The 13497-nt window shown below is 44.5% G+C and overlaps 2 protein-coding genes across 2 annotated transcripts; both read right to left on the bottom strand.

Moving 5' to 3' along the window:
* Positions 1–6004: 6004 nt before the first annotated feature.
* Positions 6005–9282, bottom strand: LOC307233657 (protein FAM8A1-like; the record flags this gene model as incomplete). Its single annotated transcript, XM_080005031.1, has 5 exons — positions 6005–7393; positions 7526–7665; positions 8134–8257; positions 8407–8527; positions 8838–9282. 5 exons carry the CDS (start codon positions 9280–9282, stop codon positions 7249–7251), a joined length of 975 nt encoding a protein of 324 aa, XP_079861157.1. The 3' UTR covers positions 6005–7248.
* A 1808-nt stretch (positions 9283–11090) lies between these two features.
* fabp4b (fatty acid binding protein 4b) lies at positions 11091–12213 on the bottom strand (the record flags this gene model as incomplete). The annotated part of the gene is made up of 4 exons (XM_080005992.1): positions 11091–11171; positions 11304–11405; positions 11474–11649; positions 12141–12213. The coding sequence occupies 4 exons, from the start codon at positions 12211–12213 to the stop codon at positions 11118–11120; spliced, it is 405 nt and encodes a 134-aa protein (XP_079862118.1). The 3' UTR covers positions 11091–11117.
* Between the last annotated feature and the right edge of the window lie 1284 nt (positions 12214–13497).

The following is a 13497-nucleotide window of genomic DNA, read 5'->3' as shown; positions in this document are numbered from 1 at the left end:
TCTTCACCGCCCCGACATGGCGGACGCCAGACGCACGGCGGTGACGTGGTTACCACGCGACTGTCCCTTGACGTCACGTCGCGATATGCCGCTGCTACTTTACGGCATGCGGTGAATGAGCTGCGGATGCGGACGTCATCAGCCGATAAATATGGGATCGGTACGTCCCCAGTTGTGATCAACCTTTTTATGCTGGGGGGGGGGGGGGGCGATGCGGCAGCTTGTGTAGAATTTTGTAAAACTTTTTTTTTTAAAGTGCGTGCTCCAAAATGCATTCCACAGTTCGCACGCATCTACTTCCAGTCGCGAAAGCGAGTGAAACGCTCGCACTGTGGAGCCACCGGGACGCGCGTCGCGCCTCAAAAGGGATCCGTCCGCCGGGTGCGGCGACACCAGGTCACGGATAAAACGTTCGTGGGTGAAACCATGTCGTCATTTTCGGACAGAAACAACCTTTCGGGTCACAAGGCGGGAGCCGCGGTCGCTTTTTGGCAGGTTAAAAAAAGCTGCACGTTGTGGTTTGGGACGTCGAAAGCGGCACGTTATGAGTCGTGTTGTCCCTTCAGGCGTATTTCAATTTATAATCTTCTAATCTATACTCTTTGAAATAGAACCCGCGTGAGAGAAACCAAGTCATTTTGAGGAGTAAAACAAGGCAGGTGCCGCCGTCACTTTTTGGCGGCACGACACCGGCTCTAAATCGCTGCGATAACCGCACTTCATTAATTAGTATGTAACAGACGGAAACGTGGCATTGTGAAATAAAGGTCCCCTGAAATTAACAAAAGAAGTCTTTTTGAAAAGCGTCCTTCCTTCAAATTAAAAAAAAAACCATTTTATTTATTTATTGAACTATATTTACTCATCTATTTATGCATATTCACATGCATTTACATATTTACTGTCCCGTTTATTTATTTCAGGATTTATTTTATAGACAATATTTGTTTGTTCGTGTATTGATTTACTTAAATGAAATGGCATTCCATAATGTTGACGTCCTCGCGTTCCTCCTCGTGTGCTTGCTTTCACTGTGAACTTTGCGGGTTATATAATGTGACCTTTATGGCTGTGTAAAAATCATACTGCAATTCATTATTTGATTTTTTTTTTTTTGTTTACCTGACCCATAAGCAGTTCTACCTCGAATAGTCTATGGAGTTGACAGGCCCTTTACGCAGCGTCAACGTGATCGTGTGCTGAACAGCCCGGATCCCAAACATATCACACCACGGTGCACAGATACCTTGGAATTGTCCGGTGTCGTGTTGTCCAAACATCACATCCTGTTCTTCTTTTCTATTCATTCTGTATTTCCACTGAACTCCTTTCTTTGTGGCGTTTCACCCTGATGCAGCAGACGGGACATGTCCGGACATGAAACACACATGCCAGCTGATCTGCTTCCAGAATTGAAATTTAATATATATTTCCTTTTTTTTATATCAAATGCATTTTGCATGTATGAATTTTTATTGTTGCTATTTGCCTTTTATTAATGGAAAGCAAAAATATTTATGAAAGGTGCCCAACAAATAAAGGTGGTGGTTGTTATTATTATTATTATTATGATTATTATTATGCTATTTATTTTTTCTGTTGTTATTATTATTATTGGCATGGTTGTTATTGTTGTTGTTGGCATTATTATTATTATTATTATTATCATTATGATTATCATACAGACTTTTAATGGGTCTGCATTGGGAAATGTCATTGTGTTATTGTATCTTTATATTGAGAAAATAAACAACTCAAATCAAGATATTTACAAAAGAAAATAGTGCATTCATTCAAAAAGAAAGAGAATGTGAGAAACAAGGAAAGGGGAGTGAGGGTGCACCATGGAGAAACACCATGCATGATGTGTAATTGATAACCAATCATGATGAGCGCGGAGTGGGTGGTGGGATTAGGAGCGTCTGTCTGCGGTGGAAGTGGGAGGTAAATAACCACAGACAGGCGGCGGACCCCGTGTGTGTGTGTGTGTGTGTGTGTGTGTGTGTGTGTGTGTGTGTGTGCGCGCGTGTGTGCGTGGGACGGTGTGTTCGGAGGGAGCAACGTGGGTTCTCTCCCTCCACCACCTCCACAACCACACTGTGTGGGGAGAGCCTGCTGCTGCCATGGCAACAAGGCTGCGCTCCACGGTCTCCAGTGCCCACTAAAAAGGGATGGGAGGCTCCGTGGATCCTGCTCAATGGTGGTGTTGCATTACACGCTGAAAGGCGCTTTTTTTTATTTATTTTTTGTTAATCCAGATCCAGGGAATGCAGCGCGGGGGTGGGGGGGGGGGGGGGACACGGAGCTCACCTCGCTGTTTAGGTGCAAGCGTGGCAGATCTGAGAGTTTGCATGGAATAATATTGTTATTTCCCTTAATTCTCAGCGCTGGTCAGTCAGGTGGATGCGCGGTGAGTGGGGTGGATGCAGGGTGAGTCAGGTGGATGCAGGGTGAGTCAGGTGGATGCACGGTGAGTCAGGTAACCCGAGGATAATTGTCATTGAATTAAATCAGCGATTGCAGTTGAGCGACGGTCAGCTCAGCTGCTGGCTGAGCAAAGTGCAGTGACCCTGAGCCTGGATCAGGGATTAAATGCGAACCAGCTGAAAAGTAACTCAAATGAATGTTTACATCTACTGTATATAAAATCCACCTTGGGACTCAAACAGCAGAAGCAGCATAGATGGCCCTGGTTTGTTTTGACAGAAATCCAGATGCCAATTGTGTACAAAAGGTTTAGTTCTATACCAGTTCTTCACTTCTATTCATCTAACCTATCTCACCTAATATGGACGGTTAAAAAGTTAAAAAAAATCTTGGCGTCGAATCAAGATTTCTTTCAAAAGCACACCCTTTGAGTTAGAATATCCACATAGTTTTGCGAGCTGTGTTGTCGTAGATGCAAACAGTCAGTGCGGACGACGTTCGTACATGTCTGTATAAGCTGTGCGTACGTTGGGAGCTCGCTTCGGACAGAATGAGCAGATTTTCATCCCACGAGTCCCAGTGCCAGGACGCTCTCCATTCAGCCGAAAATAGCGAGGCACCGCTTACGCACATCATCCCCAGATCGTAGTTTAGGCAACTGGGAGAAGGGGTGGGAGTGATTTGAGGGGGAGGAGAAGGAGGAGGAGGAGGAGGAGGTGGACAGCTCGAAGAGAAACCGGAAGAAGAATCGAGGCGCTGCTTCCCTGCACGTGAGCTGGAGGCCCCGTGATCGCACCGAACGCCAAACGAAGACAAATAAACACGGCCGATGAGGAAGAAACGAGGTGGAGACGTTGAGCTTCATACGACCTCTCAATGCCTCAAACATTCCAAAATTGCTCACTGACGTTGTGAACCAGTTTGGCCGGCTCCACAGGACAGACCATGGAGACCAACCAAACTCACGAGGGGAATCATATGAACGAGTTCTCAACAGGAGTACTATTGATGCTTTCTGCACATCCTCGCTCTGCCCACATCCTTTCAATGTGCTATATTTACTACATATATTTCACAGACTCCCACACAAAACAGAGAAAGGTACGTGGGCCCCGAGCAGCAACTGTCTGGGGAGGATGGCCCAGATAAAAATGATGCACTCAGTCACAAATTGTTGCTTTCATGAGTAATCCAGGCTGATAATACAGGACCAATAGTTAATTTGCTTTTTTATTATTTATATTGTATTGCCTTCTATTTATGTAAATCATTATAATTATTATTATTATTGTTGTTGTCATTATTATTATTATTATTACTGTTGTTGTTATTATTATTATTATTATTATTATGATTATTATGAGGGGTCCAGCCTGAAGGGCAGGAACGCCGTTGTTTTCTACAAAGCCCGGTTTTGTAGAAAACATGTGTTTTAAACAAAACTCTGGAAAATATAATCATTCAAAACTAGACATTTTCGCCCCCCCCCAGTAAATTCTAAGAACAATCGGAGGAAATGACCTCCTCTTTTGTGTCCGCACTGCGTCACCCAGGTGTCACGATCGTAGTTCTTAAAAACGCTATTCTTCAGGGATATTTAAACTGGACGCCGGAAGACAAACGTGCAGACTTACGTCCACGATGTTTGTAACCTTTGTAACTTGTGATGCATTTCATGGAAACCAAAAGCGAACACGTACCTAAAAGGAATAAACTGGACCCTAATAAATATTGCTGCCTGCGGCTATAACAAGAAAATCTTGAAAACGTGGAAGAAAACCATGATTCTTTGCAAGTCTCACTTTATGGCATGGAGAGGGAGTCAAACCGGCCGCCTTGAGATTTACCACGACACCGTCTCGTCCATTCATCCGATTCACGAGACGATGGGCGTGACCCGGATGGCAAAATGTGGACTCTGTCCGAATGGTTTTTGTTGACCAGCCATGCTTGCATGAAGTGAGGTGAAGAAGGGCCTCCCACTGTCCGTGCCTGGGGCCTCCAACACCGCCCTGACGAGAAACAACAAGTAACTGCAGCCCACACCCAAAACCGAAACCTGTTCCTTCCCATTCTCATCAATGTCTCATCTGCTATTTACTTAAAAAAAAAAATAACATTTATTATGGAGAGTGGGGAGAGTGACTTTGCTTCTCTTCTTATCCAACAGGACATGTTTCTACAGATTGAATTGTGATACGAATACCAAGAGTAAAAAATACCAGTACAATGTTAAGAGATAATGAGGCCGCGAAAGAAGTGAAATATGTATGAGTGACCCAAGTCGTGCAAATGAATCAAGGGGTAGTGTGTGTGTGTGTGTGTGCGCGCGTGTGTGTGCGCGTGTGAGTGCGTGCATGCGTGCGTGTGTTTTATATAAAACCGCCCTGATTGCCTGATGAATCTCTTGTGGATGTGCACTGGGCTCCTCTCTCAGCCAGTGGAGCAGCCTCTTCATCACCGGCTCCCTCTCTTTCTGGCAGGATGCAGCCAGCCTGTAATTACTGACTCCACTTGAGAGGAATACCAACAGGCAGCGGCCGAACACACACAGGGAGACGCGGCGACACCCTGCCGCTCTCTGGGAGCCATGGGACGTATGGCCAACAATAAATCTGCGGCACCGCGAGCCCGCTCTGGTGCACCTTGACGTGAGGGACGCCCGCTGCGTTTTTTGAAGCTCTTCGCGAGGAGGAAGGAACGATGGCGTCGGACAAATAAAGGCCCGTTTTTGGAAATCCTACCTGGCGGCCGTCTTGTTGCTGCATCCATCCACAGAAAGTGGTTCGGGTTGGAGCTCCCTGGGATGCCTGCAGATGTGATGAATTACAAAGGGAGTTTTTAGAGTTCCATTGTTACATGGGCCATCACATTACACAACGTAACACTCCAGCATTGAAAAATACAATGTCAATCTTGACGCAATTCCTTTGCATCAATCACTGAAGCTTTAGGCAGTTTTCTGTTTTTTTTTTACTGAATAATTATATCCATTATATTATTTTATTGCCCAAAGTAACTGCATGGCACATTGCACATGGCAGCATTATCATGTTAACTCTTGCTAGTAAAAAATAGGCTCCGAACATAATATTTAAATGTGCCCGCAAACAAATAACTCTGACATAATCACATCATGAATAAGAAAAAAATCTGGTCAGAAATCCACTTGCTCTCGATGAAAGAGTAACAAACGTATACAAATGTCAAAGTTAATTGAGGGGAATTTTACACACTTCCTGGTTGTAATACCAATATAAAACCACTGGGTGGAGCCAAACGTCTTTAAAAAGTGAGGACATTGAACGCGCTTCTAGTAAATGTTAAGTCTTGTGATCTTTGATTTGGAAAATGTCACTTCTACGACTGTAAGTTATTCCACAATCACTGTTGGTCATCTTGTATTACAATAAATTACAAAGCTGAAAGAGATATGAGTAGAAATCACTTGCGGTTCTTCTGTGTATTGATCTGGATCTGGGACAATCGACATCTTTAACCTGAGCTGTTTAAAATAATGGACACAGATTGCGAAGTAGAAATTAATGTGAAAACAATTTTATTTGATGTAAGACATTTAAACACCAGCTGTACCATCTTTATCAAAATTAATCACCTGTGGTCTCCAGTTGTATTAGTTACATGAACTGTTTTCTTGGGACCTCAACCTGTATCCATCATACAAACCACCGTTAGTTACATTTTTTGATACACGATATCACATGGAGGGGGTTGAGGATTTTGATAATACAGATGTTGCCCTTATACATGGAAATAATAAAGCTTTGAATAAAAAAATAAATAAAAATGAATTTCAAAAGTTTATCCCTTTGTCACTTCTTTGACAATTCATTTTAAAGGAACCCATTTATTCAATGCTTATGAAAGAAAAAAATCGTAATACTCCTTGCACCATGTTACGGCATCATTAATTCATTATTCCACGTCCTACGCAGGCAACTCGCGCAGCATGAAAAATCCCAGAACCAAAACACCTGCCCAATATTAGAGGGGCATTGTCATTTTCTAATAAACTAAAACTTTTATCATGTTAAAAGGCCAAATAGGACCAATTTTATGGAACATGATTTAGAGGATATCCTTCAACACACGGCCCCTGATAATTATTTAAGTGACCTTCAGAAAATAGAACAGGAACATAAATAAATAAATAGCATGCAAAATTTAAAACCTAGCAACCTTAAAGGAATTTTAGTGGTGTTTCCATTTCAACCTCCAGAATGTGTAAAGCATTTATCATCATATAATACTATATTAAATCTTGATTTATTTACACACACACATAAAGTAATGGAAGAGCATTTTTGTCATGACAGATACTTTGTCATATTGTTTAAGTGGAACAACAGAGAAAATAAAAAGCAAAAACCCAGAGCTTGTGAATCATAACCTAACTCTTTACTTTAAGGCTTAAAAATGCAAGTTATGTTGTAAATTTGAGGACAGCAATACAGGTCAGCATTAAAAAAAAAATCCACACTCATACTGAAAGGATAAGTATTTGAAAAAAAAAAAAAAAATGACATGCGGTTGCTGTTCATTCATAAAAGAAAATGAACTGTTTTTCTTTTCTGAGATCGGAAGATCATTTGGCACAGGAGACAATCTAAAAGCAGCATTTCGGAATCCAAGTCGGCTTTTCAACAACAACGATCCCGGAGAGGAACCGGACAGCGATAGTTGTTAAATCCCCCGCACGTATCAAATCATCATTTCTCTTGCTGCTAATAATTCGAAAAAGAGGCTATGGCAAGATCCCACGAGGCCACGAGCGTCATCATGTGTGCATTGAGCGAAAACTCATCTGGCTCCAGTGCGCTTGACCACGATGGTGCCGGCCACCATGTCGTACACAGTCCTGTTGTGCTGGAAGAACAGCAGCGTGATGAACGCCGGGAAAAAGAAGGCAATGGAAAAGTTCTTGTTCAGGGCTCGGACGGCGGACCTGGGAACAGAACGGGAAACAGCGGCTGCTTTACGACGCGGGACGCTCAGAGAGCGAGGCCCTACCGCGTTGTGGGAGGGAGAGAGAGAGAAAAAAAAAAGACATCGAAAAGCTTTATCGCCGAATACTCACGCAGAGAGAGACACGTTGGACGCTGGAACGACCAGCACTCTGTTGGGCTGAACCAGCACCGAGGAGTCACACATCACAACCCTGAGGCCGAGGAGGAACTTCCCAGGGGTCGCCCCGCCTGCTCCCCAAATACACGCAACCTGGGAGGAGGATGATGATAAGATCGGACGAGATGAGACTTTATTGGCCCAGGGGCGGGAAATTCAGGGGTCACGGCGGTAGAAGTTGGCTGAACAGTGCAAGTGGAGGAAAAAAAAAAAAAAGGGGATAAAAAATAAAATGGAAATGAAATAAAACATATTCACATATTCCATGAACGGAGGTTAACAGGGAGAAGGTATGCCAACTTGTGAGACCAATGTGGGCAATTGGCAGTACCCTAAAGTAAAGTATCTAACATAAGTATATCCTGTTATTCCTGCACAGTAATGATATGTAATGACAGTACCCGTAGCAAGTGGTATGCTAGAGTATGGTATAATATTCTGATACAACATAAGTTTGTGAGGAATATTTGCCTAATTTATTGAGATGTGAAGCCACCGATGACTAAAGCGCAGGTCTGTATCTAATTGAGTTATTCTGTATGTGCGGTGTTAGAACCTCACCTCGTAGAAACACACCAGTATCCGATAGACGAGGGCGACCAGCATCATTTTCTGAAGTTCCTCCATCGACGTGTCCTCGTCTATTTCCTCAACTATGAAATGCATGGCAAACTTGGAGATATCCCTGAAAAGCAAAGGCGTTTCATTTCACATTGCCACTCGAGGACTTCCCCATGTCGTCGTTATATAGCATTGCTCAAATGTATTGATCATTTTATTTTTTTTAATTGAAACATCAAGGCTACCACCAGTAGACACACATCAGATACTCACTTCATCCCACTTAGATGCATTATGCCGATAATGATGGTGGCCTTGATTAAGAACAATATAAAGAAATCCACCATTTCAGCGATGAGCCTTTGAAAAGGTGAAGGAATGGAAAACTCTTGACCTGTGGAGGACGGGGGAGCAGATGAATAGAAAAGGGCCTTCGGTTCCAGGTCGACGTTCCCGACATTTATTTTTGCACGTGAATAACGCAAGCGCGGCGCCGGGAGACGGTAAAAGGGCAAAGTCCACGGATGCAAAACAACGACGATAAGATAGAGGGAGAGATATAGACACTTTATTCACCTCATAGGTGACCTGTACACTTGATTCACCTTATTCGTCCCCAGAGGGACATCTCTAAATTGCAAATTGATTGAGCAGTGAGAAATAATGGTGATATAACACACACACACACACACACACACACACACCTGCTCTCTGCGTGTTCCTGTGCTCCTGGGGCTGCTGCTGGCTCTGTGGGGGCGCTGCAGCGGACATGGAGGCGGCTCCCGTGGCCTGCCCTGCCGGGCTGCTGATGGGGGACGGGGTGAACGGAGGGTAGGAGGACAGCGGCAGGCCGAACGGGTTGTTGTACCAGTTCTGGGCGTCGTAGCCCGTGAACTGGGGCTGGGGGCAGTGATAGGCGCCGGCCGCGCCGCACACCGACACCCAGCTCTGCCAGCTCATGTACCCGCTGTAGTACTGCCACATCCAGGTCTGCAGCTTCTCGCAGTATTCCGCCGTCACACGTCGTTCGCAAACACTATCCCTCCCTTCCGCGGCCCCTCGGCTGGGTGACAGCCGCCGAACGTCGCCGTTGGCCGCGCTCGGCTTCGCTTTGGTGCAAAAATACCCTCCTTCCTTGTCGTGAGCCATGTTTGTGTTTTCATCGTCGGCCATGTTTAATGATGGCGTCCTGCGTGACGTCACTGGGAAGGCTGGATTTTAACCGCGAGTTTTATCTACGTCCCATTCAATCCTACTGCGCTGGTGAATGCTGCGGCTGTCTGTGACCTCGCGGGGTATCTTTCACAGAACGAGTATATTCCGATCAACGCGGCGTTACCGAAGTAATAAAGTCACAACTTAATTCAGACCACCCCCTTAACAGAACACCGTGGTTGGGTCCAAATGAAAACTACACCGAGAGCGCCCCCTGTTGGAAATTAACTGCCGTCGGTGTCCTGTTCAAGTTTATGCCGTAATTTTAATAACATCGAATAATTTGTCCGCGCAGCTCATTTTTCGTCGATGACCGACATGTTTTATTTAAATGTACAATGTTTCACTACGGATCTTAATTTCCAACACATCCCAGGAGTTTATCATCCTGATTCAAGCCCAAAGAGCAGAAGGGGCGTTTCCAGGCTCACTGCTTCCACATCAATCTAACCAAGTCAACTTCATCCCAAACAGTGCAGCGTTCGAGTATAAGTGATAACAGTATCACTAACCAAACGTTTAAGCGTCAAGTGGAATGTTGATCTTCTACGGTCTCATGCAGGATTCAAAATATTGATTTGTCAGATATTGCAGTGTACAGCATGTAGGAAAATTGATTTTAATCCTGGGAGTATTACAAATAGAATGTACCATCAATCACATAAGTTAAGTATTTAGTTACTGTTTGGGAACTGAAAAAAATGATAAAGAATCTTTAATTGTCATGCAACACATGCACAAGCTTTAGCTGGTGGCCGGTGAAATGAGTCCTCTGCATTAGACCCCTCCTGGCTTGTCCTTCCTCGGGGGGCATTTGTCGACATGCCCGGGGACCTGGTAATAAGTGTCAGTCGCTGGTCATGTGTGGATGTTTCTTGGTGGGGGCCCTTACTGATGTAGGTGGAGGAAACCCATGTCAGCACATGCAAACGCCACAGAAAGAACCCAGGACCTTCTTGCTGTGAGGCAGCAGTGCAATGTGCCACTTTACCACAAAGGATTATAGAGAGAAAGATACTATGTACATTGCACCATGTTTGCAAACTGAGAATATAAAACGTGAGTATTCCAGTGAGGTAGACACTATGAGGTGAGTCCTAGTTTGACATTAAAGCTCGGGGAAAGAAGCTCTTTGCGCTCCAGGAGTCCCGGTGGGGTGTGCTTGACATCTAGCTGGGCTCATGCATCTTGTTGGTTGAGCACCCTTCAACCACACGCTGGTTGAGAGCCACTTTGGTATTAACATTCATAAAAGGTTTTGAAGATGGATTTAAGTGCTCGGAATTGTGCACGTAGAAGTCAGTTATAGTCACAGACAGAAGCATGCCAGAGACGATGACCCCCTTGAACATTGTTTGCCTGACACCAATTTTACTATGGCTGTAAAATCAGCCCCTACGTCACTGTTCATTACAGCAAAAAGTTCAGAATGCCAGCATACAGATCTTGAGAATGACTGGTCAAGCAAAAGTTGCATCTGTCAAACGCTCTGTGCTCTAGCACCACTTTTCAGTAGAAGTGGTTTCATGTACTCCCTGGTTACGCCTCGTACCATGGGCAAGACGTGATCCCGTAGCAGTGCACGGCTCAGGGCAAAGCTATAGAAGCGTTCCAAGGTCAGAAGCATTTGCATGGAAATCCTTTTCCGTTTGAAGTTCCACAGTAATAAGACAGAGCAAAGCCACAGAATATTTTGTTTTAATGCGTGTTTTCAAGACAACCTTCAGTGCAAGGAACTGGAAGTGAGATTCACGAAGTCTCAGTCGATGTTACACCTCCCTTTCATAGGTCCTGACGGCAACGACATCACCCATGACGCACTTCTGTAGAGAAGAAAACACAAATGTATTGCCAATAGTGACACTTTGCGCCAAGTCGAAACATAACTTTAAGAAGTTCCATCCCATGCAGTCAGGTCGAGTGGCACAGGAATTGAAATTTGAGCTGAAACTCACAGTTATCAGTTTCCCCTCCTGGATCTGTCGCTCCAGCGTCGTGCTCTTCCCATCCCACGTCTGGGTCTGCTTGAGCTTCCCATTCTCAAAAGTGACGACGGTCTGTAAGTGCGGACAGTCAGACACAGAGTCCAGAGGACAGCCCGTCACCGCCTCAAATAAAACCCCACCTTGGTCTTCCGGTCGTCCGCCGTCATCTCCTCAAACTCCTCGCTCAGTTTGAACTTGAGCTCGGTGGTTTTGAATGTAGTCTGGGTCTTCATGGAAATGACGCCGGAGTCCTCCAGGCTGATGACGTAGCTGGGTTTGGCCAGGTTGCCCATCTGGCGAGTGGCAAAGCTGACACCTGCAACACAGCGCAGAAAGCTTTCAATTGTTACACTTCTGTGCTTTCATATAGTAGTTTATGACACAACAGCAGTGGTGACTGGCAGACATGAAAGGCTAGAACCAGTGTTTGCTAGTAAGGTGGTTTACCGGCCAGAAAACTGAGCCAACATCTACTCTAAAATTGTAGTTTGCGAGGGGAAAAGAGATTAAATGATTTTTACTTGACAGAGCACAACAAAAGCTCACTCCAGCATAGGCAAGATAAACAAGGGACACACACACACACACACACACACACACACACACACACACACACACACACACACACACACACACACACACACACACACACACACACACACACACACACACACACACACACACACACACACACACACACACACACACACACACACACACACACACACACACACACACACACACACACACACACACACAATCGCAACATGGAAGGACAACACGTCGCGCCGCGGAGGCCCCACTCACCCAGCGCCCGCATGTACTCATCGAAGTTCTCGCTGGCGGTCATCTTCCAGCGCCCGACGAACTGCTCCACCATGTTGCCAGACGACCAGGGCAGGGGGCGACACTGCGGGAGGGACGCGCAAGGAGGACGCGCCCCCGCCCGCCTTGTCCGGTATTTAAAGCGCCGCGCGTAATTAGGTGCCGCCAATCAGCGGCTGTCACTCGCGTTTCCACGGGGACGGATAACGAGGGGGGCGTGGCCTCAGAGCGGACCGCCGCGCTGGTCCAATGGTCGTTGTTGTTGTTGTTGCTGTTGTTGTTGTTGTTTCAACAATCATTTTGCAAACGGGGAAAAATGTAAAAGCAATTGTTGTTCTTGTTGTTGTTTTCTAGCTGGAGAATAAAACGCTTCGTCTTTTGTCCGAGTTTTTGAATGTATAACCCAAGAGATGGCGCTGATGATCAACACGTGGATGAGTTATGATTCTGGGATGTGTCGTACGCTCGTTTTCACGATGTGTATATATATATATATATATATATATATATATATAGTTTTCACGATGTGTATATATATATATATATATATATATATATATATATACACACATCGTGAAAACGAGCCACCCATATATATATATATATATATATATATATATATATATATATATATATATATAGACAGTAAACTGATCCCGATAATTCTGCAGCTGTATATGTCGATGGTGCGTTTGTTTGAGGTGCATTGCATGCTGGGCTAGGACAGGGCTTCCCAAACTGTAGTCCGTGGTCCTCTCTGGGTCGGTGGAGGCATTTAGAGTATCCCCATCAAAAAATAAATAAATAAATACATTATATATATATAGAGAGAGAGAGAGAGAGAGAGAGAGAGAGAGAGGGAGAGACATATTTTTTCACAAAACACATTCTGGTCCTCAGTCATCAGGGTGCAGATAAAGTCTGTGTGTTTAAGGCTCAGCTTGTATTTACTGCCACCCAGTGGTTTAATTTCATTTGGGGTCAAACGTGTCCCCATTCAGGTCGATTCATCATTCATTTAAAGTTCTTTGTTTCAATCAGTGAGGATTTCCTTAACAAACCCATAGTTTTAATCTGAGTTCCATACGACCCCAGTCAAATCAGCGATTTGCTGAAATAAATCTTTGTCAGAATTCAGGTTTCTTTGACTTCAAGTCAAACATTAAGTGCCCCTGTAATACTGTGTTTGTAGGGAAGAATTATAGTCTTATTATTGTTGAAAGAAAAAGTAAAAGTAAAACGTCAATTTTCTTGACACCGGTAATGACCCAGATGTTCATTATGTTCTTACATACATGCACCCATTCATATCAGTGAGACCAGCAAAAGGGAAAAAATA

Source organism: Zeus faber, assembly GCF_960531495.2.
Source record: "Zeus faber genome assembly, chromosome: 8".
NCBI classification, from domain to species: Eukaryota; Metazoa; Chordata; class Actinopteri; order Zeiformes; family Zeidae; genus Zeus; species Zeus faber.
Note: the sequence above shows the minus strand (reverse complement) of the source record. Positions and strands in the feature narration are given on the sequence as shown.